Source organism: Hyperoodon ampullatus (assembly GCF_949752795.1).
Source record: "Hyperoodon ampullatus genome assembly, chromosome: X".
Taxonomy (NCBI): domain Eukaryota; kingdom Metazoa; phylum Chordata; class Mammalia; order Artiodactyla; family Ziphiidae; genus Hyperoodon; species Hyperoodon ampullatus.
Window position 1 is genome coordinate 132,183,138 of NC_136913.1, and position 23,599 is coordinate 132,206,736.

The window sequence follows — 23,599 nt, forward strand, 5'->3', positions numbered from 1 at the left end:
AGGCTGCTGGGAGAGATTTCCCTTTCTCTTCTTTGTTCTCACAGCTCCCGGGTCTCAGCTTTGGATTTGACCCCGCCTCTGCGTGTAGGTCTCCTGAGGGCATCTGTTCTTCGCTCAGACAGGACAGGGTTAAAGGAGCAGCCGCTTGGGGACTCTGGCTCACTCAGGCTGGTAGGGAGGGAGGGGCACGGAGTGCGGGGTGAGCCTGCAGCGGCAGAGGCCGGCGTGACGTTGCACCAGCCCGAGGCGCGCCGTGCGTTCTCCCAGGGAAGCCGTCCCTGGGTCCCGGGACCCCGGCAGTGACGGGGTGCACAGGCTCCCCGGAAGGGGGGTGTGGACGGTGACCTGTGCTTGCACACAGGCCTCTTGGAGGCGGCAGCAGCAGCCCCAGCGTCCCACGCCCGTCTCTGGGATCCACGCTTTTAGCCGCGGCTTGCGCCCGTCTCTGGATCTCCTTTAAGCAGCGCTCTTAATCCCCTCTCCTCGCGCACCAGGAAACAAAGAGGGAAGAAAAAGTCTCTTGCCTCTTCGGCAGGTCCAGACTTTTTCCCGGACTCCCTCCCGGCTAGCTGTGGCACATTAGCCCCTTCAGGCTGTGTTCACGCCGCCAGCCCCAGTCCTCTCCCTGCGCTCTGACTGAAGCCCGAGCCTCAGCTCCCAGCACCGCCCACCCCGGTGGGCGAGCAGACAAGCCTCTCGGGTTGGTGAGTGCCGGTTGGCACCGATCTTCTGTGTGGTAATCTCTCCGCTTTGCCCTACCCAGGTACGTGGGGAGTTTCTTGCCTTTTGGGAGGTCTGAGGTCTTCTGCCAGCGTTCAGTAGGTGTTCTGTAGGAGTTGTTCCACGTGTAGCTGTATTTCTGGTGTATCTGTGGGGAGGAAGGTGATCTCCGCGTCTTACTCTTCCGCCATCTTCCTGTGCGTTTTATTTTAAAGATTTTTTTTTTTATTGAGCTAAAATTCACATAACATAAAATTCACCGTTGTGACCATTTGAAAGTGTACCATCCAGGGGTACTTAGTACATTCATAGTGTTGTGAATCACCCTGAAAGGAGACCCCACGTCCATTAGCAGTCGCCCCCCAGCCCCTTGCACCCCCTAGTTTACTTTCTGTCTGTATGAAGTTGCCTGTTCTGGAAGTTTCACATAAACGGAATTATACAATATCTCTGCTCTCTGTCTTGCAAGAAAGTGTGTGTTTGGCAGGTGGAAGGGTGGAAGGGGTATTTGGGGTGCATGGGGGCCTCAGCAGGCCCAGCTCGTCCCCACCGCGGCACCTACGTGGGTAGGAAGGGCATTCCTCCCCGTGCTTCCTGCCCAGGGCTTTGGGCTCCTTTGTGTCTCCTAGCTGCCCGTTCCATAAGGGACATGGCTGTCCTGTGGCTCCCAGCCACCCTGTATCCCTGTCACAGCATCTCTCCCCAGTCTGGACACGGGAAGGCCGCTGTGGATGCCCTGTACTCACTGCTTGCCCACCCCACCCACGGCCAGCTCTGCTCAGGCTGCCCTGGGGCTGGTCGCTGTCATGGCCCCAAGGGGGGAACTTGTCTTGGGGGTGTACGCTCCTGCCTCCTGCCCTGCCTTGGCGGCCAGCTCCCCTGGTTCCCCTGGGCCCAGCCCCGGGAGGCTGAGGAAGGTAAGCTCACCACCCCTGCTCCCCCCTTATTCCTCTTGCCTGAGACCCGGCAGAGGGGACAGGGGACGGACCCCAGTCGGCAGGGAGCGTCTCAGCTCTGGGTCTGCCCCCACTTCCCTGGCCAGTGTGCAGATCTGACGGTGGTGGTGGGCTTTGCCGGGTGCACAGGCTCTTGTGCCTTCTTCCTCTGTGGCAGGGCCCTCTGTCCTGCTCAGCCGTGGCCTGGGGAGGCCCATCTGGCAGCTAGGAGCTGTCACTTGAGCTTCCTTACCCTGTGTCTGGGGCGGGGCCATCCAGGGTCACTTGGAGGAGGGAGGAGGGTAGAATAGGCCTGGGCACCTGGGGCACAGCACGGAGGGGTGGCCAGGCCTGACCCTAAGTCCTGGATGTGGGGAACAACTCTGAGCAAGTCGATGGGGCTTTCTGTTGGGTTCCGGGAACCCTGGGGAGGGGATCCTCTGGCCTGCGCCAACCCCCTCCTGCCCCCTTTGAGAAGTCACCAGAAGAGCAGGCTCCCTCTCCCTCAGCCAGCTCACCCAGGACTGCATTATTTGAGGGAGCTGCCTTTGGCCTGGCAGCTTCTGGAAAACAAGCCCCTTGAGGCCCAATCTTGGGTCCTGTCAGGGAAGGAGCTGGTTTTTAGAAACAGCCCTAAGTTGCTGGGAAGTCAGGCTGGGAAGAAGGGAGATGTCTGGGGTCAGGGTCAAGGGGGCAGGGAGACTGTCAGGGGAGGACACCCCCTTCCCTGTGGCCAGTGGAGGGATGGAAAAGACACCATGGTTGGCGGGGCCCAAGGGAGGAGCCCCTTATCCTAAGAAAGGGCTGCGGCAGGGCCAGCTTTCTGCTTGGCAGTCTTGGGCTCCCTACTTCCAGCCTGGAGGCCAGCGCAGGCCAGCACTCCTGCCAGGAGGGGCACTGTAGTGCTGGGGGCTCTCTCCTCGGGACCTTGAACTCATGTGAGTGTGGAGTGTAGGGGAGAGGTCCGGGAGCCGCAGAGGAAAGTTGGGGGCTGCTGGGACAGGTATTATCTGATGCTCTAGAACTACACGAGGTCACCGAGGCCAGTGAGTGGTCACCAAGGCTTCTGGGGAGTAGTGTTTGCGGGGGGTGGGCTAGGCGGTGAGAAGGGCAGGTGTGGTGACACAGGCAGGCAGGCTGGAGGTGAGTGGGGTGGAAGGGAGGGAAGGAGAGAGGGGAAGGCAAGGAAGGGAGGAAAGGTCAGAGAGGCAGTGCCGGGAATGAGCGGGAGGGGCAGGGGCAAGCTCTTCACCCTCAGGGTCCAGTTGCCCCAACAAAGCATCTGCGTTCGTCGCTTAACAATACATCCCCCGGTAGCCTACATGTCTCTCCAGATCTGTGCATACAGAGCCTCCTCTGTTTTAAATCTTTTTAAAACTTTTTGGCCGAGCCATGTGGCCTGGGGGATCTTAGTTCCCCAGCCAGGGATGGAACCCGTGCCCCTGCAGTGGAAGTGCCAAGTCCTAACCACTGGACTGCCAGGGAAGGCATAATTAATTTTCCAGACAGTGGCAGACTCCCCTCCCCCCCGGCCCCTCCCATTTTGCAGTGCTACCACCAGGTGAGAGTCCTGGCTCCCAGGCTTCACGCACAGTGCACTGTCACTCCTCAAGGGGGTGGGGGACATATGCAACCTGAAATGGCACATGTGGTCTCTCACTGTGGGATTTTGTTTTTTATTTTCAATTTTTTTTAGCTGAGGAAAAATTCATATAACATAAAAATAACCATTAACCATTTAAAAATGCACATTTCAGGGGCATTGAGTATATTTGCAGTGTTGTGCAACCATCACCTCTATCCACTCCCAGAATATTTTTATCGTCTTAAAAGGTGAGAAGAAATGTCCATTGTTTTAGCTACTCAGTTTGTGGAACTTTGTTACAGCAGCCACAGGAAACTTCTACGCCTTACTTAGACCACACAGAAAAATGAACTTGACATGGGTTGTAGACCTAAAAGTAAAAGCTAAAACTATATATAAATAAAACATGGGGGAAAACCTTTGTGACCTTGGTCTATGTAAAGTTTTCTTAGGAGACAAAAAACAATCATAAAAGGAAAAATTGATAAATTAGACTTCATCAAAAATCCAAACTTTTGCTCTTTAAAAGATACCATTATGAAAATGAAAAGACAAGCCACTGGCTTGGAGGAAAGAAAATATTTTTATGACAGAGGGCTTGTATCCAGAATATGTTTTGCATGCACGTGTGTGTGCGCGCACACACACACACACACACACACACATGTAAACTGCAAATCAATAAAAATGAGATAAACATCCTAATTTTAAAAAACGGGCAAAAGGGACTTCCTTGGTGGTCCAGTGGTTAGGACTCTGCGCTTCCACTGCCAGGGGGCGCAGGTTCGATCCCTGGTCAGGGAACTAAGATCCTGCATGCCCTGTGCATGTGGCCGAATGAGAAACAAAAAAACAGGCAAAAGATTTGAATACACAATGTCACAAAATATGAAAAAGAATGGCAATAGCAACACAACACTGTAAATCAATTATACTCCAATAAATTTTTTTTTAAAAAAGGAAAAAAATAACAGCAATAGCAAGTGAAAAGATGCTCACCATCTTCATGGTGACAGCAAGCAGATGGGCAGCCACCTGGGGCTGGGCGGAGGGGCACTGGCTGCAGAGGGAACCCAGAGGGGCCTCTGGGATGATGGAAATGGCCTGTATCTTGACTGGAGAGTGGTTAAAAGGGGTATGCATTTGTCAAAACTCATTGAACTGTACCCTTAAAGTGGGGTCATTTATTGTCTGTAAATTATACCCCAATAAAGCTCATTTTAAAAGAAAAAAGGAAAAGAAGGCAACTAATGAAACTGGTTACCTAAAGGGGTAGGAGGGAACTGGGTGATAGGGATACGAGAGGGAGTGATGCTCCTCTGGATGTCTCTTCTGTTGTAGTTTTGATTTCTGGACACATGTTGCTATTCTACATACTAAAAAAAAAAAAATCAACAGGATGGGGGAAAAGCTAAAACTGAATACAAACAAATTCTCCCAAGTGTATTTCAAATGAATAACATAGCTATATTAAAAGGAAAGATTTTTCTTTTTTGGCCGCGCTCTGCTTGGCTTGTGGGATCTCAGTTCCCCGACCAGGGATTGAACCCGGGCCACGGCAGTGAAAGCCTAACCACTAGGCCACCAGGGAACTCCCATAAAGGGAATTTTTTTTAAAAAAGCTACCCAAGGGACTTCCCTGGTGGTTCAGTGGTTAAGAATCCATCTTCCAATGCAGGGGATGTGGGTTCGATCCCTGGTCTGGGAACTAAGATCCCATGCGTGGCGCGGCCAAAAAAACAAAAACAAAACAAAAAAACAATAATGGATTACAGTCCATCGAATAAAATCCACATCCCCGAGTCCACACGGATAATGAATATATAGATAGATGAACAGAGGAGCTCTTCCTGACAGGAGAATGCCAATGAATGAATGTAGGAGGGGTCATGGAGGGAAAAGAATCACTGTTTTTTTTTTTTTTTTTTTTTTGTGGTATGCGGGCCTCTCACTGTTGTGGCCTCTCCCGTTGTGGAGCACAGGCTCCAGACGCGCAGGCTCAACGGCCATGGCTCATGGGCCCAGCCGCTCTGCGGCATGTGGGATCTTCCTGGACCGGGGCACGAACCCGTGTCCCCTGCATCAGCAGGCGGACTCTCAACCACTGCGCCACCAGGGAAGCCCAGAATCAGTGTTTTGTAACCATCAGAGTAATCACTGATTTAGGCAAGAATTATCAATGACTGGTAACATTTTTCTTCCTGCGGTACGCGGGCCTCTCACTGTTGTGGCCTCTCCCGTTGCAGAGCACAGGCTCCAGGCGCGCAGGCTCAGTGGCCATGGCTCACGGGTCCAGCCGCTCCGCAGCATGTGGGATCTTCCCGGACCGGGGCACGAACCCCTGTCCCCTGCCTCGGCAGGCGGACTCTTAACCACTGCGCCACCAGGGAAGCCCAATGACTGGTAACATTTTGATAAAGAACAGAATATTCACCTAGTTTCAAAGTATCTTCCTACAACCTACTTTTTAGTTACAAAGGGAAAAATAATAACTGTCCACTTGAGAAGCTGGCAGTAGCCACCTTAACCAAATGCTTAAAGTTAACATGACAGTGAAGGGACAAAACAATAACACTTGCCTCCTGAAAAGAAGCACAGAAAGGGCCTGGTAGCCACCCAATACCACACAAGCCAAATCGCACCCTGAGAAAACATCGGACAAATCCAACCTGAGGATGTTCCGCCAAACACCTGGCCTGCACTCTTCAAAAATGTCCATGTCATGAAAGGCCAAGAAAAGCAGGGGAATGTTCCAGATGAAAGGGAACCAAAGAGACATGAGAACGAATGCCACTTGGGATCCTAGACTGGATCCTGGATCAGAAAAAAACATCATGAGGACAATTGGTGAAATTCGAATAAGACCTTAGATAAAATAATATTATCGTATTAACATGAACATTTCTGATGTTGACAGTTATACTTTGGTTATGTAAGAGTCTATAATAATTATACAGTAATTATGCTGTGGTTATGAAATACAGAGTGAAGTATTTAGGGGTAAAGGGGTAAGCTGTATGCAACTTACTTACACATAGTTGATAAAAATATTATTTTCATATATAATAAATACATATGCACCCACAAGTGAGAGGAAGAGAGAGAATGAGAAAGCAAGTGGAACAAAATATGAACTCTTGGTGAATGTGGGTTAAGGGTACATGGGCGCTTTCTGTACTATTCTTACAGCTTTTTTGTAAGTCTGAAATAATTTCAAATTATAAAGTTAAAAAGAAAGCTACCGCTTCTATCCAACATTGACTGGAGGGTGTAGCCAGGGCAATTAGGCAACACAATGAAATAAAAGGCATCCAGATTGGAAAGGAAGAAGTAAAACTATCTCTATTCTCAGATGACATAATCTTGTATATGCAAAATCCTAATAAATCTTCTAAAAAATATATTAGAGCTAATAAATGAGTCCAGCAAAGTTGCAGGAACAAAGACCATTACACAAAAAAGTCAATTGTAGGGCTTCCCTGGTGGCGCAGTGGTTGAGAGTCCGCCTGCTGATGCAGGGGACGTGGGTTCGTGCCCCGGTCCGGGAAGATCCCACATGCCGTGGAGCGGCTGGGCCTGTGAGCCGTGGCCGCTGAGCCTGCGTGTCCGGAGCCTGTGCTCCGCAACGGGAGAGGCTACATCAGTGAGAGGCCCGCGTACCACAAAAAAAAAAATCAATTGTACTTCTATACCGTAGCAATAAACAATTTTGTTTACAATAGCATTATAAAGAATAAAATACTTAGAAATGAATTTAACAGTAGGAATGCAAGACTTGTACACTGTAAACTAGACAATGTCATTGAAAGACAATAAAGAAAACCTGAATAAATGGAAAAATATTTATTTAGTTAGGGTTCTCCAGAGTAACAGAACAGGATACACACACACACACACGCACACACACACGATTTATTTTGAGGAATTAGCTCATGAGATTGTTGAGGGCTGGCAAGGTGGCAAGTCTAAAATTTGTAGGGCAGGTCGGCAAGCTGCAACCTCAGGCAGGACTTGTACATTACAGTCTTGAGGCAGAATATCTATTTCTCCTGGAAAGCTCAGTTTTTGCTTTTAAGGCCTTCAACTGAGTGGATGAGACTCACCCACATTATGGAGGGTAATCTTTCCTTAAAGTCAACCGATTGTCGATGTTGGCCACACCTACAAAATTCCTTCACAGCAACACTTAGATGAGAGTTTGATGAAACAACTGCAGACTACAGCCTAGCCAAGTTGAAGTTAACACACATAAAGTTAATCGTCACATCCCATGCTCATGGATGGGAAGAATCTTGTTAAGATGGCGACGCTCTCCCATTGATTTACAGCTTCAATTCAATCCCTATCAAACTCTTGCTGGCTTTTTTGCAGAAACTGACAAGCGCATCCTAAAATTCATATGGGGCAGACTGAGAGGACTGCTAAGGGGTATATGGGGGCTTGCTTCAGGGCTGATGAGAGCGTTTTGGAATCTGGTAGTGGGGATGGTTGCACAACTTTGTGAATATACTAAAAGTCATTGAATGTTACACTTTACATGAGTGACTTACATGACAGATGAATTATAGGTCAATAAAGCTGTTTAAAAAGAAAAGGAAAAGGAAACCAAGGGAATGAAAACCTCCGATTCAGGGCCGCGGTGGCTGGCTGGGGAAGGGGCCAGGTGTAAATGGCCGACAGCCTCAAGTCCTCATGCTGGGCATCTGCATGTTATTAGCCGCGGGCCCTCTGGATTAAGGACCGTCACGGGGAGAGTGTCCTGAGCCAGGACCGCGAGTCCCCGGCTGGTGTGCGCCCTAAGGGCTGGGACACGGGAGGCCGCGCACCGGCGGCAGGTGGCCCCGGGCGCGCCTCCGAGCGCCGGGGCGGGGTCTGCGCGCGCCCCGGGCCCTAGGGGGTGTGTGGCGCGGGCGCGCGCGGGTCCCAGGGTTGCGGGAGGCGGCGGGCCGGGGCGGGGGTGGCGGGGGAGAGGCGCGCGCCGAGGACGCGGCCATTGCGCGAGGGGGGTCGGCTCGCTGTGCGGGGACCCGGGCCGCTCACGGGGGCCCGGGCTAAGCACTGGGCCTCTCCCGGCCCCAGGGAGGGGCGGCCCCCGCCCGCGAGCCCTGCCGCTCGGCCCTCCCTGGGCGCCCCCGCCCGGCGCGGTGGTACGGTCCGGGTTTAAAAGGCCCTGGCGGCCGCGGGCCGGCCCAGTGTGTGGGCGGCGGCGGCGGCGGCGGCGGCGGCGGCGGCGGCGGCGGCGGCGGCGGCGGCGGCGGCGGCGGCGGCGGCGGCGGCGGCGGCGGCGGCGGCGGCGGCGGCGGCGGCGGCGGCGGCGGCGGCGGCGGCGCGGGCGCGCGAGGTGTAAGGCGAGGAGTGCGGCGGCGGGGGCGCGCGAGCGGGGCGGTGTGGGGCTCGAGGGCGCGTCCACGTGGCCGGCGGGCGGCCACCCGGAGCCAGCGGCGGCGGAGGGACAGGTAGGTGGCCTCCATCCCCCGCCGCCTGTGCGGGGCCGGCCTGCTCGGCGGCCCTGGGCTCCGGCAGCGCGGGGATTCGGCTCGGCCTTTAAGGGGTCGGGCCCAGCCCCTGTCTCTCGGGCGCCGGCCTGACTGGTCCTTCGTGCCCGGCGCCGGTAGGGACGGTCCGTCCGCGGCTAGCCCCCGACCCGATGGGGACCCTTTGTGGCGGAGGAGCGGCCCCTGCAAGGACTGCTGCGGCGCCTCCATCAACTAGGGTCCTCGTGGATCTGCCGGGGTGGGAGGGGTGTCCCTGGTGGGGGCAGGGCGAGCCGGGCCGGCAGCACCGCGCGGGGCGTTGGGGAGGGGGCGCCAGAGCCGGGTCTCTGCGAGGGTCTGTCCCCACCCTCGGGCTCTGCTGGCAAGGCCGTAGCAGAGAGGCTGGGTGTGCCCGTGATGCCCGAGGCTCCCGGTTACAGGCTGAGGTTTCGGATGGGCACTTGGGCTGCAAATTCTGCCTTTCCAGGTCTCCCTCCCGACGTGTCCCATCCCCATTCTTAGGCCTGTATTCGTGTGTGGTGTGGAGGAGGTGAGGGTGGCATGAGGCCTCCCTTCTCCGTCTTCCTTTCTTCTCTGGGTCTTGCATTAAGGATCCAGGATGCGGACCTGATGAAAGAGCCCCAGAGAGATGATCAGCCTGAGCTGAAACTTTGCAGTTCCAAGCTGGGTCTTCTCCTTGTTTTAGCAAATGCATTTTCCCCCCCTTTCCTTGGTTGCTGCCTTGGTTTGGTTCCCCGCACCCTCCCCAAGCTGGGTAACTTGTGTCTCCCTTGGGGCTTGGGCACTGAGAGGGTATCGCTGAGCCCTGCCCCCTTGGCTGCCACAACACTTCTCTGCTGTCTTTGCTGCCTGGAGCTGGCCGAGGGCTGGGTGTGGCCTAGGGGTGAAGACCCAGCCACTGCTCCTGTGGTCCTCCACCCCATCTCCCCAAGTCTCAGCTGTATTTCAGAAGGTTGCTCCTCTTCCATAGGGCTCCTTGGGCCCCCCTGCATCTCCCCTTCCCCAGCTAACTGTGGATTTGGAGGGAGAGCCGCGCAGGGCTGCCTGGGCATCCGTCTGGCTGTGCCTGAGCAGAGCCTGACTTATGTCTGTCTCTGTGCTTTGCTCTGGGGGCAGGCGACTCGGCTTTGTGTTGCAGCCGGTAGGCTGGATGGCAGGCTCCTCCTGGACAGCCAGCAGACGGAGGCCCCTGGGGCGAGGAGGCAGCCGGGGCCAGGAAGGTGGAAGTGGCAGCCCTGGTTCCCATCTGGTCTCAGGCTTTGATGCCTCAGACCTCTGTCCTGGGGTGGTGTCCTGACACCAATTTGCTATTGTTCTCTCCCTACCTTTTCTCCTTTCCCTGGCTAGGGTGTGAGGCACGCCTGTGGCCTTGGCTTGCCCACGGTTGGGTTGGTCTTGTGTGCGGCTGGCCACCCTCAGCTCTGGGATCTGGTGTTTGGCTTCTCCTTTCCTAGCATCTGGCTCTGCTGCCCCCTTGGGTGTGGCCCAGCTGAGGCGAGGCCTCCTGGCTCCTTTCCAGCAGTGGGTGGGGGATGATTGATGGCCCCCAAGCCTGCCTGCGCTCGCTGCTCACTCGTGCGCCCTGGCGGAGGCCCCTCCTCTCTCCCAGCCGTGGTCGCCATCTGGGGCTCTGGCATGGTGGTGGGCGACTGGCCTGCATCCTCCGTGGCGTGGCTCTTGGCCTGCTGGGGGCCCGAGGCCAGGCAGGGCCGGAGGTGGCTGGGCGCCCTGGGCCGGGGGCCTCTGACCGGCACTCCCTGTCTCTCCTCAGGCCCACCCCCAGGGCAGCCGCCGGCCATGCCCGCCGTCGGCCTCCTCATGCTGTTCCTCCTCGCCGTGGGGCGGGCCCTGGGTGGCAGCATGCCCTTCCCTGCCTTCTCAGTGACGGACACCTCGCTCACCCACCTGGCCGTGCACCGGGTGACTGGGGAGGTGTTTGTGGGTGCGGTGAATCGCGTCTTCAAGCTGGCCCCCAACCTGACCGAGCTGCGGGTCCACGTCACGGGGCCCGTCGAGGACAACGCTCGCTGCTACCCACCCCCCAGCATGCGTGTCTGTGCCCACCGCCTGGCGCCTGTAGACAACGTGAACAAGCTGCTGCTCATAGACTATGCAGCCCGCCGCCTGGTGGCCTGCGGCAGCATCTGGCAGGGCATCTGCCAGTTCCTGCGGCTGGACGACCTCTTCAAGCTGGGCGAGCCGCACCGCCGCAAGGAGCACTACCTGTCGGGCGCCCAAGAGCCTGACTCCATGGCAGGCGTCATCGTGGAGCAGGGCCAGGGGCCCAGCAAGCTGTTCGTGGGCACCGCTGTGGATGGCAAGTCTGAGTACTTCCCCACCCTGAGCTCCCGAAAGCTCATCGGCGACGAGGACGGTGCCGACATGTTCAGTCTGGTGGGTGACCCGCCCACCTGCTCGGCCTCCCGTGCGGGCTGTCCGGCCCCCGACCCCTCCCCTCCCCTCCCCTCCCTTCTCGCCCCTCTGAAGAACCAGCTCCTGTGCCCTCCTACCTTCACTCTGTCCTGCCTCTGCCTCTGGAAGAGCCCTGGTCCCAGAGGGGACAGGCTGCTGACGACGGGAGGGCGGGCCGGGTCCTGGGACGGGGCTGCTCAGCCTGCCCTCTGGAGCCTTTCTGGCCTGGGGTCCTGTGACCACGTGGGTCGGGGGCACGGAGGTTGTGAGGGAAGCCCCCCAGGGGCCTTGTTGTGGGCGCAGGGCCAGGCTGGGTGGCGGGGGCCCAGGGGCCAAGGTTGGGGAGGTCGAGGGTGGACCTAGGCCTCGTCCCAGGCTGTGTCCTCCACCTGCTCCCCAGGTGTACCAGGACGAGTTCGTCTCCTCTCAGATCAAGATCCCCTCAGACACGCTATCCTTGTACCCGGCCTTCGACATCTACTACGTGTACGGCTTCGTGAGCGCTTCCTTCGTGTACTTCCTGACGCTGCAGCTGGATACCCAGCAGACGCTGCTGGACACAGCGGGCGAGAAGTTCTTCACGTCCAAGATCGTGCGCATGTGCTCGGGGGACTCGGAGTTCTACTCGTACGTGGAGTTCCCCATCGGCTGCTCCTGGCGCGGCGTGGAGTACCGCCTGGTGCAGAGCGCCCACCTGGCCAAGCCCGGCCTGCTGCTGGCCCAGGCCCTGGGTGTGCCGGCCGACGAGGACGTCCTCTTCACCATCTTCTCTCAGGGCCAGAAGAACCGGGCCAGCCCGCCGCGGCAGACCATCCTCTGCCTCTTTACCCTCAGCAGCATCAACGCCCACATCCGGCGCCGCATCCAGTCCTGCTACCGTGGGGAGGGCACACTGGCCCTGCCTTGGCTGCTGAACAAGGAGCTGCCCTGTATCAACACCGTGAGCCCTCACCCGCCCCCACCCCTGCCCCCGGGCTGGGCCCTCTGCCCCTTCCTGGGTCTGCGGGGCCAGCCCAGGCGGTCGTACGGCAGCCGTTGGGCCGCCGCGTGTGCCAGCCTGGGCTCGGTCTTGGGAACGACAGCTTAGCCTGGGGTCCGCCGCCCCCATCCTCCCCTCCCTGCCTCTGCTGCTTGTCTTTCCTCCCCGGCCTGCCTTCCCACCACCTCTCTGTGTGGACCAGCCCCTCCCCAGCCCAGCCTGCTCGCCCTGCTGCCGCCTGCTCGCCTTCCTCCGCCTCCCTCCTCAGCCCCCGATTTTCTGTGGGGTCCCGGGGCAAACGGTTGGTCTTGGCTGGTAAGGAGCGAGGTGCAGATTCTGCTCCCTCCTAGAACATGGGCTCTCATTGCCTTGGTCCATCTGGTGCCCCCAAGCTCTGACTCATGCGTCCTCCTCCTGTTTCACCAGCCCATGCAGATAAATGGAAACTTCTGCGGGCTGGTGTTGAACCAGCCGCTGGGTGGCCTGCACGTGATCGAGGGGCTGCCCCTGCTCGCCGACAGCACTGATGGCATGGCCAGTGTGGCTGCCTACACCTACCAGCAGCATTCTGTGGTCTTCATCGGCACCCGCAGCGGCAGTCTGAAGAAGGTGAGCCCCGGCACGCTCAGCATGTGGGCATCGGGCAGACTGAGATGCAGGCGAGGGCTGCGTTCAAGAACGTGCGGATGAGCCCTTGCAGCACCTTGGACGGGGCCCGACCCCTGGGGGAAGGGGGACTTCCCAGGCTGGGTCCCAGGAGCCCAGCTGTGCTCCACAGGTGGCCTCTCAGCCACCCATGCTTGCACTGCCACCGCCCCCTGTGGCCTGAATCGCTGGCTTCCTGTGGCTCTGGGGGCCTACTGGGCCTATCTCCGGGCCTCCCTGCCGGGAGAGCAGGAGCTGTCGTTGCTGGGTCCTCAGTCGAATGAACGAGGAGACAAATGTGGACCTAACCCTCTTTGCCCTCTTGTCCCCTCATGGGCACGGGGGCTGCAGTGCCGGCAGGGCCGCAGCTGCTTCTGTTCCAGGGTGTTCTGAAGGGACAGGAGTCAGGACAACTGCCACGTTCCCCTGCTGCTCACCTGGGGGATGCGGGGCTATCCCTGGGGGAGGTCTGGGGTGGCCGGGGGAAGGTTTGTGAAGGGAGCCACTGAGCTCTTGGGGCCTGGTCTACTTCCCTCCTGGTCCCCGTTTTGCATTTGTCACAGCTTTATTGGGGTGTAACTGCCGTGTCACACACCCCCCGTTTAAAGCACACACCTGAGTGATTGCAGTAAGTCTGCGGAGCTACTCAAGCATAACCGCTGTCTCATTCCAGGATGTTGCCATCATCCTAAAAATCCCTTCCCTTTTAGCTCTCACGCTTTCCCTGTCCCCCAACTCTAGGCAACGCTCATCTCTGTCTCTATGTCCTGGGAGCCTTTTTGGATTGGCTGTGTCACCCCCAAGGGCCTCCAGGGGGCAGCCTTGGTGTCCTCCTTCCCTGGTCTGTGGGACAAGGGAGCGGCGGGCAGGCTGGGTCCCTGGCTCGAGAATAGGATGCCCGGGTACGTGGGGTGCTGCTGTGGCGTCAGGTGGCTGGTCTCGTGGCCCAGGTACGGGTCGACGGCTCTCAGGAGGCCCACCTGTATGAGACGGTGCCTGTGGTGGACGGCAGCCCCATACTCCGCGACCTGCTCTTCAGCCCCGACCACCGGCACGTCTACCTCCTGAGCGAGAAGCAGGTGGGCCTGGCAGGCAGTGGGGCGGGGGTGGGATGGGGGTGGGGCGGGTGCTGACACGGCTGCCCCCAGGTGAGCCAGCTCCCGGTGGAGACCTGTGAGCAGTACCCGAGCTGCGCAGCCTGCCTGGGCTCGGGGGACCCGCACTGCGGGTGGTGCGTGCTGCAGCGCAGGTGAGGAATCGCCCACTCCCCCGAGCTGCGCCCTGTGGCCCCCCCGCCCCGCCCTTCTACTTTCTCCAGCTAGCGAGTGGAACCTCTATCCCGAGTGACATCCCTTGGACCCCAGGGGATGAGGCCGAGGCATGCGGTTGCCTGGTGCCGTGGGCTGGGCCGCTGTCCCCTTTGTCCCCCCCAGGGCCCCGCTGCACTCCCGCTCCGGGCCTTGCTGGGGCAGCTGTGGGACGGGACTGGCCTGACCTTGCGCAGATGCTGCCGCCATGGGGCCTGTCCAGGTGCCTCGGCCCCGCGTGGCTTCGCCAAGGAGCTGAGGAAGTGTGTCCAGGTGCGGGTCCGGCCCAACAACGTGTCGGTGACATCGCCTGGGGTGCAGGTGAGTGGTGCGGGGCGTGCGGGTGCGGAGGCCCGTGCACACGTGTTGGGTGCGCCCGGCTCTGAGCCCTCTGCTTCCCCCAGCTGACCGTGGCCATAAGCAACGTGCCAGACCTCAGTGCGGGCGTGAGCTGTGCCTTCGAGGAGGTGACCGAGAGCGAGGCCGTCCTGCTGCCCTCCGGAGAGTTACACTGTCCCTCGCCTTCCCTGCAGGAGCTCCGGGCTCTCACCCGGGGGCACGGTCAGTGGCTGGGCTGCTGGGGGCAGGGGTGCTCTCCGTCCGCGGCTCACGTGTGGCTCCCCTGGGCTCGCTGCAGGGGCCACGCGCACCGTGCAGCTGCAGCTGCGCTCCAAGGAGAGTGGCGTGAGGTTTGCCGGGGCTGACTTTGTCTTCTACAACTGCAGCGTCCTCCAGTCGTGAGTACTGGCCCCCCCGATCCCCGTCCCCATGTCTCTGTTGCTCGTGTTGTTGTGTGGGCCTCAGGCGGGCCCCAGCGCCTTTTGCCTTTGGTTCCCCGTGTGTCCCGCAGGTGGGACGGTGAGGGGCCAGGCCCGGTCTTCTCCGTGATCTCTGAAGCCTCTCCCCTCTAGGTGCATGTCCTGCGTCGGCAGCCCTTACCCCTGCCACTGGTGTAAGTACCGCCACGTGTGTACCAGCCACCCCCACGAGTGCTCCTTCCAGGAGGGCAGGGTCCACAGCCCCGAGGTGAGGCGGGCGCCACACGCGAGGGGGCTGGGCTCCGCGCGGGCTGGCCCCTGGCTTTTCTGCCTTCGGTCTTGGGGTTTTCTTGGAGCGCCCTTAACCGGGGGCCAGCCCAGCTGGCTGATAGCCGTTCTCCCCTCAGGGCTGCCCTGAGATCCTGCCCAGTGGGGACCTCCTGATCCCAGCAGGCGTCATGCAGCCTCTTACCCTACGGGCCAAGAACCTGCCGCAGCCCCAGTCGGGCCAGAAGAACTACGAGTGTTTGGTCCGGGTGCAGGGGCGGCAGCAGCGGGTGCCTGCCGTCCGCTTCAACAGCAGCAGCGTGCAATGCCAGAACGCCTCGGTGAGGCCCATCTGCCCTGCCTCCTTCAGGGGTCTAGGCTGTGCAGGGCTGGGCATGGTGCAGATCTGTGCCCAGCAGACTGTTCTAGAAGCCTCAGCTGACCGTGGCAAGGGACCTTCTGAGTCTCCTGCTGGGGATTTCTGAGCTGGGGGAGGGGCAGTCTGTGCACCTTCACTGTGGTCACGTGGGTCCCTCTCCCCCAGTACTCCTATGAAGGTGATGAGTATGGTGACACTGAGCTGGACTTCTCTGTGGTCTGGGATGGAGATTTCCCCATCGACAAGCCCGCTACCTTCCGAGGTGAGCGGCGGGATGGGGCTGAGGAGCTCACCTCCTGGGGCGGAGAAGGCATGTGCTGGGGCCGGGCCTACAGGGAGACCCTTCGTTAGGGCCCGTAGCTGCTCCCCAGCGGTGCCCTCTATGCCCACAGCCCTCCTGTACAAGTGCTGGGCGCAGCGGCCCAGCTGTGGCCTCTGCCTCAAGGCTGACCCTCGCTTCAACTGTGGCTGGTGCATCTCGGAGCATAGGTGCCAGCTGCGGGCCCACTGCCCGGCCCCCAAGACCAACTGGATGCACCCGAACCAGAAGGGCGCTCGCTGCAGCCACCCCCGCATTGCCCAGGTCGGCCTCCCCACCACCCGCTGCCCTTTGGGTACTCACTGCCTCGGCTCACCCTCCCGCCTCCCCTCCTGCTCCGCAGATCCACCCGCTCATGGGGCCCAAGGAGGGAGGCACCCGGATCACCATCGTGGGTGAGAACCTGGGCCTCACCTCCCGAGACGTGGGCCTGCGGGTGGCCGGCGTGCGCTGCAACTCCATCCCCGCCGAGTACGTCAGTGCCGAGAGGTGAGTGCGGCTGTGCGGGCGCTGGGCCTCCCCCCAGCCTGCGGCCAGGCGCCTGGGCCTGACTTCTGACCCGACCCGACCCCTAGGATCGTGTGTGAGATGGAGGAGTCGCTGGTGCCCAGCCCGCCACCGGGGCCCGCAGAGCTCTGCGTCAGCGACTGCTCGGCTGACTTCCGCACGCAGTCTGAGCAGCTCTACAGTTTCGTGGTACGTGGGCTGCCCGCCCCCTTCCCTCTCCCGCTCCTTCCTCGCGGGGTCTGTGGCCCGGCCCTGCTGGGTGCCCGCTGTCTCCTCGCTCCCCTCAGGGCTGCTTCTCCCATAGACGCCCACGTTCGACCGCGTGAGTCCCAGTCGGGGCCCAGCCTCGGGGGGCACGCGAATCACCATTTCCGGTCATTCTCTGGACGCCGGCAGCAGAGTCACAGTGACCATGAGAGACAGCGAGTGCCAGTTCGTGAGGTGAGTGTTGCAGGTGGGGCCACGGGGTCGGCAGGTGGCGGCCCTGGGCGGCCTGCTCCAAGTCCCTGCTTGCTGACATAGGAGGGATGCTGAAGCGATCGTGTGCATTTCGCCTGTCTCCACGCTGGGCCCGAGCCAGGCCCCCATCATCCTGGCCATCGACCGCGCCAACATCTCCAGTCCCAGTGTCCTCTACACCTACACCCAGGACCCCACCGTCACTCGCCTCGAGCCCACCTGGAGCATCATCAAGTAAGGCCCTCGGGAGAATGGGGCCTGGCTGGCAGAGGGGAGGCTGGGGGCCAGGTCCTTGAGTGCCTGGCCTGGGCCTCGCCTGGTGCCCAGGTGACCCAGGGTCGGGGAGGCCTTGGGCTCCCATGGCAGCCTCGATAACGCTCCAGGGCTGGGCTCAGGGTGGTGGCGAGGAAGCCTGAGGCCCCTCACCCCCATACCTAGTGGAAGCACCTCCATCACCGTGAGTGGGACCCACCTGCTGACGGTCCAGGAGCCCCGGGTCCGGGCCAAGTACCGAGGCATCGAGACCACCAACGTGAGTGCCAGCTGCTGCCATCCCACCCCTGACCCCCTGCCTGCTGTGGCCTCACATGCTGGGCTGCCCACCTTTGTCCCCACAGACGTGCCAGGTGATCAACGACACCGCCATGCTGTGTAAGGCCCCCGGCATCTTCCTGGGGCGGCCCCAGCCGCAGGCGCAGGGTGAGCACCCTGACGAGTTCGGCTTCCTGCTGGACCACGTGCAGACAGCCCGTTCCCTCAACCGGTCCTCCTTCACCTACTACCCCGACCCCAGCTTCGAGCCACTTGGGCCCTCCGGGGTCCTGGATGTCAAGCCTGGCTCCCACGTGGTGCTGAAGGTGCCGGTGTGGTGGGCGCCTAGGGCGGGAGGGGCGGGGTGGTGGGGAGCCCTGGCCAGCAGCGCTCTCCTTCTGCAGGGCAAGAATCTGATCCCTGCGGCAGCCGGCAGCTCCCGCCTCAACTACACGGTGCTGATCGGGGGCCAGCCGTGCACGCTCACCGTCTCGGACACGCAACTCCTGTGTGACTCCCCCAGCCAGACGGGCCGGCAGCCGGTCATGGTGGGTAGGGGGCAGGGAGGCCGCCAGAGCAGCCTGGCGTGGGGTCGGGGTCAGCTTACGGCGCCTGTCCCTGCAGGTGCTGGTGGGCGGCCTGGAGTTCTGGCTGGGCACCCTGCACATCACGGCCGATCGGGCGCTGAGCCTGCCGGCTGTGGTGGGGCTGGCGGTGGGGGGCGGCCTCCTGCTGCTGGCCATCAGCGCTGTGCTGGTCGCCTACAAACGCAAGACTCAGGACGCCGACCGCACGCTCAAGCGCCTCCAGCTGCAGATGGACAACTTGGAGTCCCGGGTGGCCCTGGAATGCAAGGAAGGTGCCTGCATGGGGGTGGGGGGTGGGGCAGGCGGCGGGGGCTCCCTCCTCCCTCGCTGCTCACTCTCCCCTCACTCTCCCTCACCGGCCCTCCCCAGCCTTCGCTGAGCTGCAGACAGACATCAATGAGCTGACAAACCACATGGATGGCGTGCAGATCCCCTTCCTGGACTACCGGACCTACGCCGTGCGTGTGCTCTTCCCGGGCATCGAGGCCCACCCAGTGCTCAAGGAGCTGGATGTGAGTGCCCCCTGTTGCCTGCCCATGCCCTCCACCCCAGGGCCACCTCCACCCTCTGAGATGCCCTGTCCCCCCCCGGCCCCCAGACACCGCCCAACGTCGAGAAGGCCCTGCGTCTCTTTGGGCAGCTGCTGCACAGCCGCGCCTTCGTGCTCACCTTTATCCACACTCTGGAGGCTCAGAGCAGCTTCTCCATGCGCGACCGTGGCACTGTGGCCTCGCTCACTATGGTGGCCCTGCAGAGCCGCCTCGATTATGCCACGGGGCTGCTCAAGCAACTGCTGGCGGACCTCATCGAGAAGAACCTCGAGAGCAAGAACCACCCGAAGCTGCTCCTGCGCAGGTACTGGGGTCCCCCTGCGCCAGTCCTGCCCCTCCCCCGGGAGGCCCAGCCCTGCCCGGCCAGGGCCCCAGCACCCCTTTCACCCTAGGACCGAGTCAGTGGCTGAGAAGATGCTCACCAACTGGTTCACCTTCCTGCTGCATAAGTTTCTGAAGGTGCGTGCGCTCAGAGGGCAAGTGGGGGGCGAGGGGATGTGAGGAAGCGTCGGCCGCAGGCGGGCGGCAAGCTGTGTCCCGGCCTGGCTGCAGGAGTGCGCCGGGGAGCCACTCTTCCTGCTCTACTGCGCCATCAAGCAGCAGATGGAGAAGGGCCCCATTGACGCCATCACAGGCGAGGCCCGCTACTCCCTGAGCGAGGACAAGCTCATCCGGCAGCAGATCGACTACAAGACGCTGGTGAGCGGGGGGCCAGGTGGGGAGGGCACCGGGCCTGAGGGGACGCCTCACCCAGGACCCACCCTGCGGTCCCCCTCGCCCTCAGACCCTGCACTGTGTGTGCCCGGAGAGCGAGGGCAGCGCTCAGGTCCCGGTGAAGGTTCTCAACTGTGACAGCGTCACCCAGGCCAAAGACAAGCTGCTAGATGCTGTGTACAAGGGCATCCCCTACTCCCAGCGTCCCAGAGCTGAGGACATGGACCTAGGTGAGGCCCCGGCCCTCTCCTCCTGGCTCCCCACCTCCCGTGGCCACGTTACCTTAGCTGGCGTTCACTCTCCCCACCTGAGCTCTGTCCTCTGAGGGCAGTGGGCCCAGGGTCCCAGGGGACGCGGAGCGGGACCTCAGAGCTGCCTGTGGCCCGCAGAATGGCGCCAGGGCCGCATGGCCCGCATCATTCTCCAGGACGAGGATGTCACCACCAAAATCGAGTGTGACTGGAAGAGGGTCAACTCATTGGCCCACTACCAGGTGAGCATCCGGAGGTCCACTCAGGCCCAGGGCCCTTGGGAGCCATGGCCCTGCCCCGAGGCCACAGGAGTAGGGGTCCCGGCCCCTCCCCTCTCTGGCCCCTGCACCACAGGCCCCCCTCGGGGAGCCGTGGGAGCTGCCCCACACGTGCCCTGCTGGGCCGGGGTAGGCGGTGGCTCAGGCCCCTTGGCTTCTCGGCCTCCCACATTGCCCCCCTCTCTGTCTCTGGGATTTGCAGGTGACAGACGGTTCCTTGGTGGCACTGGTGCCCAAACAACTGTCAGCCTACAACATGGCCAACTCGTTCACCTTCACCCGCTCTCTCAGCCGTTATGGTAGGCGTCCTCGGTGTGGGGTCTCTGCTGGCCCCGTGCCCTGCGAGGCTGTGTCGGCCATCGTGGGGAACCCCCAGCCCCACCCCGTCTGAGCAGCCAGCTTGGTTCTGGCGGCCCCCCGGACCCTGCTCTCAGGAGGTCTCTAGTTCCTTCGAGCCTAGAAGTGCGGTGGGCCCGTGAGAGCAGACGGGCCCCCTCAGCCTGCAGGGCTCCCGGGATGGAGGGGAGCGAGAGCCATGGCGCTGGCTGGTGCGGCCCCGCTGGCCTAAGGGGCACACCACCCTCTGCCCCAGAGAGCTTGCTCCGCACGGCCAGCAGCCCTGACAGCCTCCGCTCGCGGGCACCCATGATCACGCCCGACCAGGAGACGGGCACCAAGCTGTGGCACCTGGTGAAGAACCACGACCACGGCGACCACCGGGAGGGAGACCGAGGCAGCAAGATGGTCTCGGAGATCTACCTGACGCGGCTGCTGGCCACCAAGGTGTGGGCCTGCCCCGCGCCACCCTGGCGTTAGTGCACGTGCCTTGTAGCCCGGCCTTGGCCCTGGGGTTGGCCTGAGCTGCCTGGGGAAGGGGCCACTGGATTGTTCCAATCCCAGGGGACTTGCTCAACGCCTTTGCTATGGGAACTGCCACCCTGAGGTCGAGGCCAAGCTTGTCTGAGGGGTGCTGGCCAAGCACAGAAGCCCTGCTCGTTGTCACGCCTCTCTGTCCCCATCTGTCCTGCCGTGGGGACGTCCCGCCCTGGCTCCCCGTCAGCTGGTGTCCTTGCTGCGCCCCTGCAGGGCACGCTGCAGAAGTTCGTGGACGACCTCTTCGAGAGTGTCTTCAGCACGGCGCACCGGGGCTCGGCACTGCCCCTGGCCATCAAGTACATGTTCGACTTCCTGGACGAGCAGGCCGACCAGCGGCAGATCAGCGATCCTGACGTGCGCCACACCTGGAAGAGCAACTGGTACTGCCGTGCACCGGCCCGCGTGAGGAGGCTTGGCTGGGGCTCGGGGACCACGGTCAGGACGCCCTTGGGGGCTTGGCTGGTCACCCTGGCAGGAGACCTGGCACTGATGGTGCCGCCAAGCACAGAGAGCTCTGCCAGGGCTTTGGGCGGGTGGGGTGTGGGTAGTGTGGCCAGTGCCCAGAGGTGCCCTTGGCCCTCAGGGCCTTGCTGCTCACCTGGTGATACCGCTGACACAGGGCAGAGATAACCGGAAGCCCGGTGCAGGGGTTAGCCGTGCGAGGGGGGCGCGTTGAAACTGACTGAGGACGGAAGGCCGTGCACTCTGACTTCTCGCTGCTTGAAGTCAGGCTGCTGCCTGTCAGCGCGACAGTCTTGCCGGCTGTGTGCCCGCAGAGGTGAGCACGGACGGGAGGGTGTACGGGGGAGACCGGGAGCTGCGGACCTCTGTCCCTCTGTCCAGCCTGCCCCTGCGCTTCTGGGTGAACGTGATCAAGAACCCGCAGTTCGTCTTCGACATCCACAAGAACAGCATCACGGACGCCTGCCTGTCGGTGGTGGCCCAGACCTTCATGGACTCCTGCTCGACGTCCGAGCACCGCCTGGGCAAGGACTCGCCCTCCAACAAGCTGCTCTACGCCAAGGACATCCCCAGCTACAAGAGCTGGGTGGAGAGGTGGGCCCCAGTGTGTGGGGAGGCGGGGCCGGGACCCCAGGGGACACGGCTGCTGGGCGAGGGGGCAAGAGCTGCGCCGCCACGGGCTGGCTCCTCTTCAGGAAGGAGGCCCGGAGGCTGGCCTGGCAGCCGGGGCAGGGACTTTGGCTTTTGTGGCGCCTGCTGGCATGACCTCCTCGGGGCCCCAACAGGTACTACCGGGACATATCCAAGATGGCGTCCATCAGCGACCAGGACATGGACGCGTACCTGGTGGAGCAGTCCCGTCTCCATGCCAGTGACTTCAACGTCCTGAGCGCGCTCAGTGAGCTCTACTTCTACGTTACCAAGTACCGCCAGGAGGTGCGTGCCACCCCCTCAGGCCCCTGCTCTTTGGCTCTGAGGGTACAGCTGGTGGCAAAGGCAGGGGCGTGGTGGGGGTCAGCGAGCCCAGCTCTTGGATTCCTCACAGTTCCTCCCCCAACCAGGCTCTTAAGGTGGCACAGGTGACACTCTCTGTAGATGCTGGGATTTGAGGGACCCCGTAGAGAAGCCACTGGCTGGAGCGCAAAGTTCTGGTCCGGCAGAAGTTAGGGGCCGGGAGCACATGGAGGGCTGGGTTGATGACGGGCTGGGGCCAAAGGTGGGCGGGGTCAGCCCACCTGCCTGGTTTGTGGCTGGAGAGTCAGGGAAGACAGGTGCGCTGGCTCCAGGGTTGGATTCCTGGCTGGAGATGAGAATGGGTGGGCCCGGACGGGGCCCCGAACCTGGATGAGCTCCCCAAGGGGGGGCCACGGGCAGCTGGAGAGGGAGACGTGGCCCAAGCACTTGAGTGGCCCTGGGACACTCAAGAGGTGGCAGAGAAGAGGGGGGACCGGCTGCAGAGTCTGAGGAGGCTCGGGAGGGGCCCCCGAGTGCCAGACGGGTCCTGGAACACGTGTGAGGGCCCCCCCACCCCCGCCCTGGGCGTCAGGGAAGGGGGGCAGTGGGGGTGGGGCTTGGCCAGGAGGAGCCTGCCCCTCAAGAGCCCGGCTCGGGGCCTCTTCCCGCAGGTTCTCACCGCTCTGGACCGAGATGCCTCTTGCCGGAAGCAGAAGCTGCGCCAGAAGCTGGAACAGATCATCGGCCTTGCGTCCAGCAACAGCTAAGGGAGGCGGACCCCGTGAGGAGGGGGCTTCTCAGTCCTGAGCCGTCCTCCCGTGCAGAGGGGCGTCTCCTGCCTGGGTCCCGGGGCTGAGCCCTGGATCGGGTGGCATGAGGTCACCGGGCCAAGATGCCCCTGGCACAGCCGGGCCCCCGTCATTAGTGCCTTGCTTTGGGCCCTGCGTGGGGAGGGGGTGACCGGACCAAGCCCCCCACCCCGGCAGCAGCAATACCCCCGCCCTCCTGCCCTCGTGCCGGGGGTTGTGGTCGCCCCTGCCCTCCTTGCTATTTATACCCCAACCACCTATTTATTTAATTTATCTCCACCTCACCGTCGTCTCCATCTGTAAATACGCGCCCCCTCCTCCCCCGCCCCCCGGAGGTTGCCAGCCTCACTCACCTTCTCTCTTTGAGTCCTCCCGGCTCCCTTGTGACATGGTCAGCCTTGGCCTAGCCTCTGGCCACGCCCCCTTGCCCTGGCTGGCCCCACCCATGCTGAGGATGGGGCCTCGGCACCAGCAGCCCTTGGGGCGGGTGAGGCACCGAAGTTGCCCTCGGACGGTGGCTCGGCCAAGGGGTCCCCCTGCGGCCACTGCAGCAGCCCCTCCAGACTTCTCGGGCCGGGACTGTACCCCCTCCCGGGGCCCCGTTCTCTCTGAGCGCCTGGAGAGCTCGAACCAGGCTCCTGCCAGGGCGTGAGCTGGGCCTGGGAGCACCGAACCCCCCTTCTCCGGGCCCTGCTGCCAAACCCTCTCAGTGTGGTCTGTGCGTCCGGACCCCTCATCTTCCGCTGCCCTGTCCTGCGCCCGCCCCGAGGGGCAGAGGCAGCAGTGCCTTACTCCTTTGTCCTTCTGCCTCCTCAGAGG

At 61.4% G+C, this 23,599-nt stretch overlaps 1 protein-coding gene across 1 annotated transcript; it reads left to right on the top strand.

The window, feature by feature from the left end:
* Nucleotides 1-10,532: 10,532 nt before the first annotated feature.
* Nucleotides 10,533-22,738, top strand: PLXNA3 (plexin A3; the record flags this gene model as incomplete). The annotated part of the gene is made up of 32 exons (XM_079726864.1): nucleotides 10,533-11,129; nucleotides 11,548-12,087; nucleotides 12,553-12,735; nucleotides 13,722-13,850; nucleotides 13,920-14,020; nucleotides 14,276-14,399; nucleotides 14,483-14,639; nucleotides 14,716-14,815; nucleotides 14,990-15,104; nucleotides 15,244-15,444; nucleotides 15,648-15,744; nucleotides 15,875-16,065; nucleotides 16,145-16,290; nucleotides 16,377-16,497; nucleotides 16,613-16,749; nucleotides 16,831-17,001; nucleotides 17,206-17,299; nucleotides 17,385-17,624; nucleotides 17,703-17,846; nucleotides 17,923-18,157; nucleotides 18,255-18,397; nucleotides 18,484-18,740; nucleotides 18,829-18,895; nucleotides 18,989-19,135; nucleotides 19,221-19,380; nucleotides 19,540-19,643; nucleotides 19,882-19,978; nucleotides 20,272-20,462; nucleotides 20,766-20,935; nucleotides 21,399-21,611; nucleotides 21,803-21,953; nucleotides 22,643-22,738. The coding sequence occupies 32 exons, from the start codon at nucleotides 10,533-10,535 to the stop codon at nucleotides 22,736-22,738; spliced, it is 5,619 nt and encodes a 1,872-aa protein (XP_079582990.1).
* Between the last annotated feature and the right edge of the window lie 861 nt (nucleotides 22,739-23,599).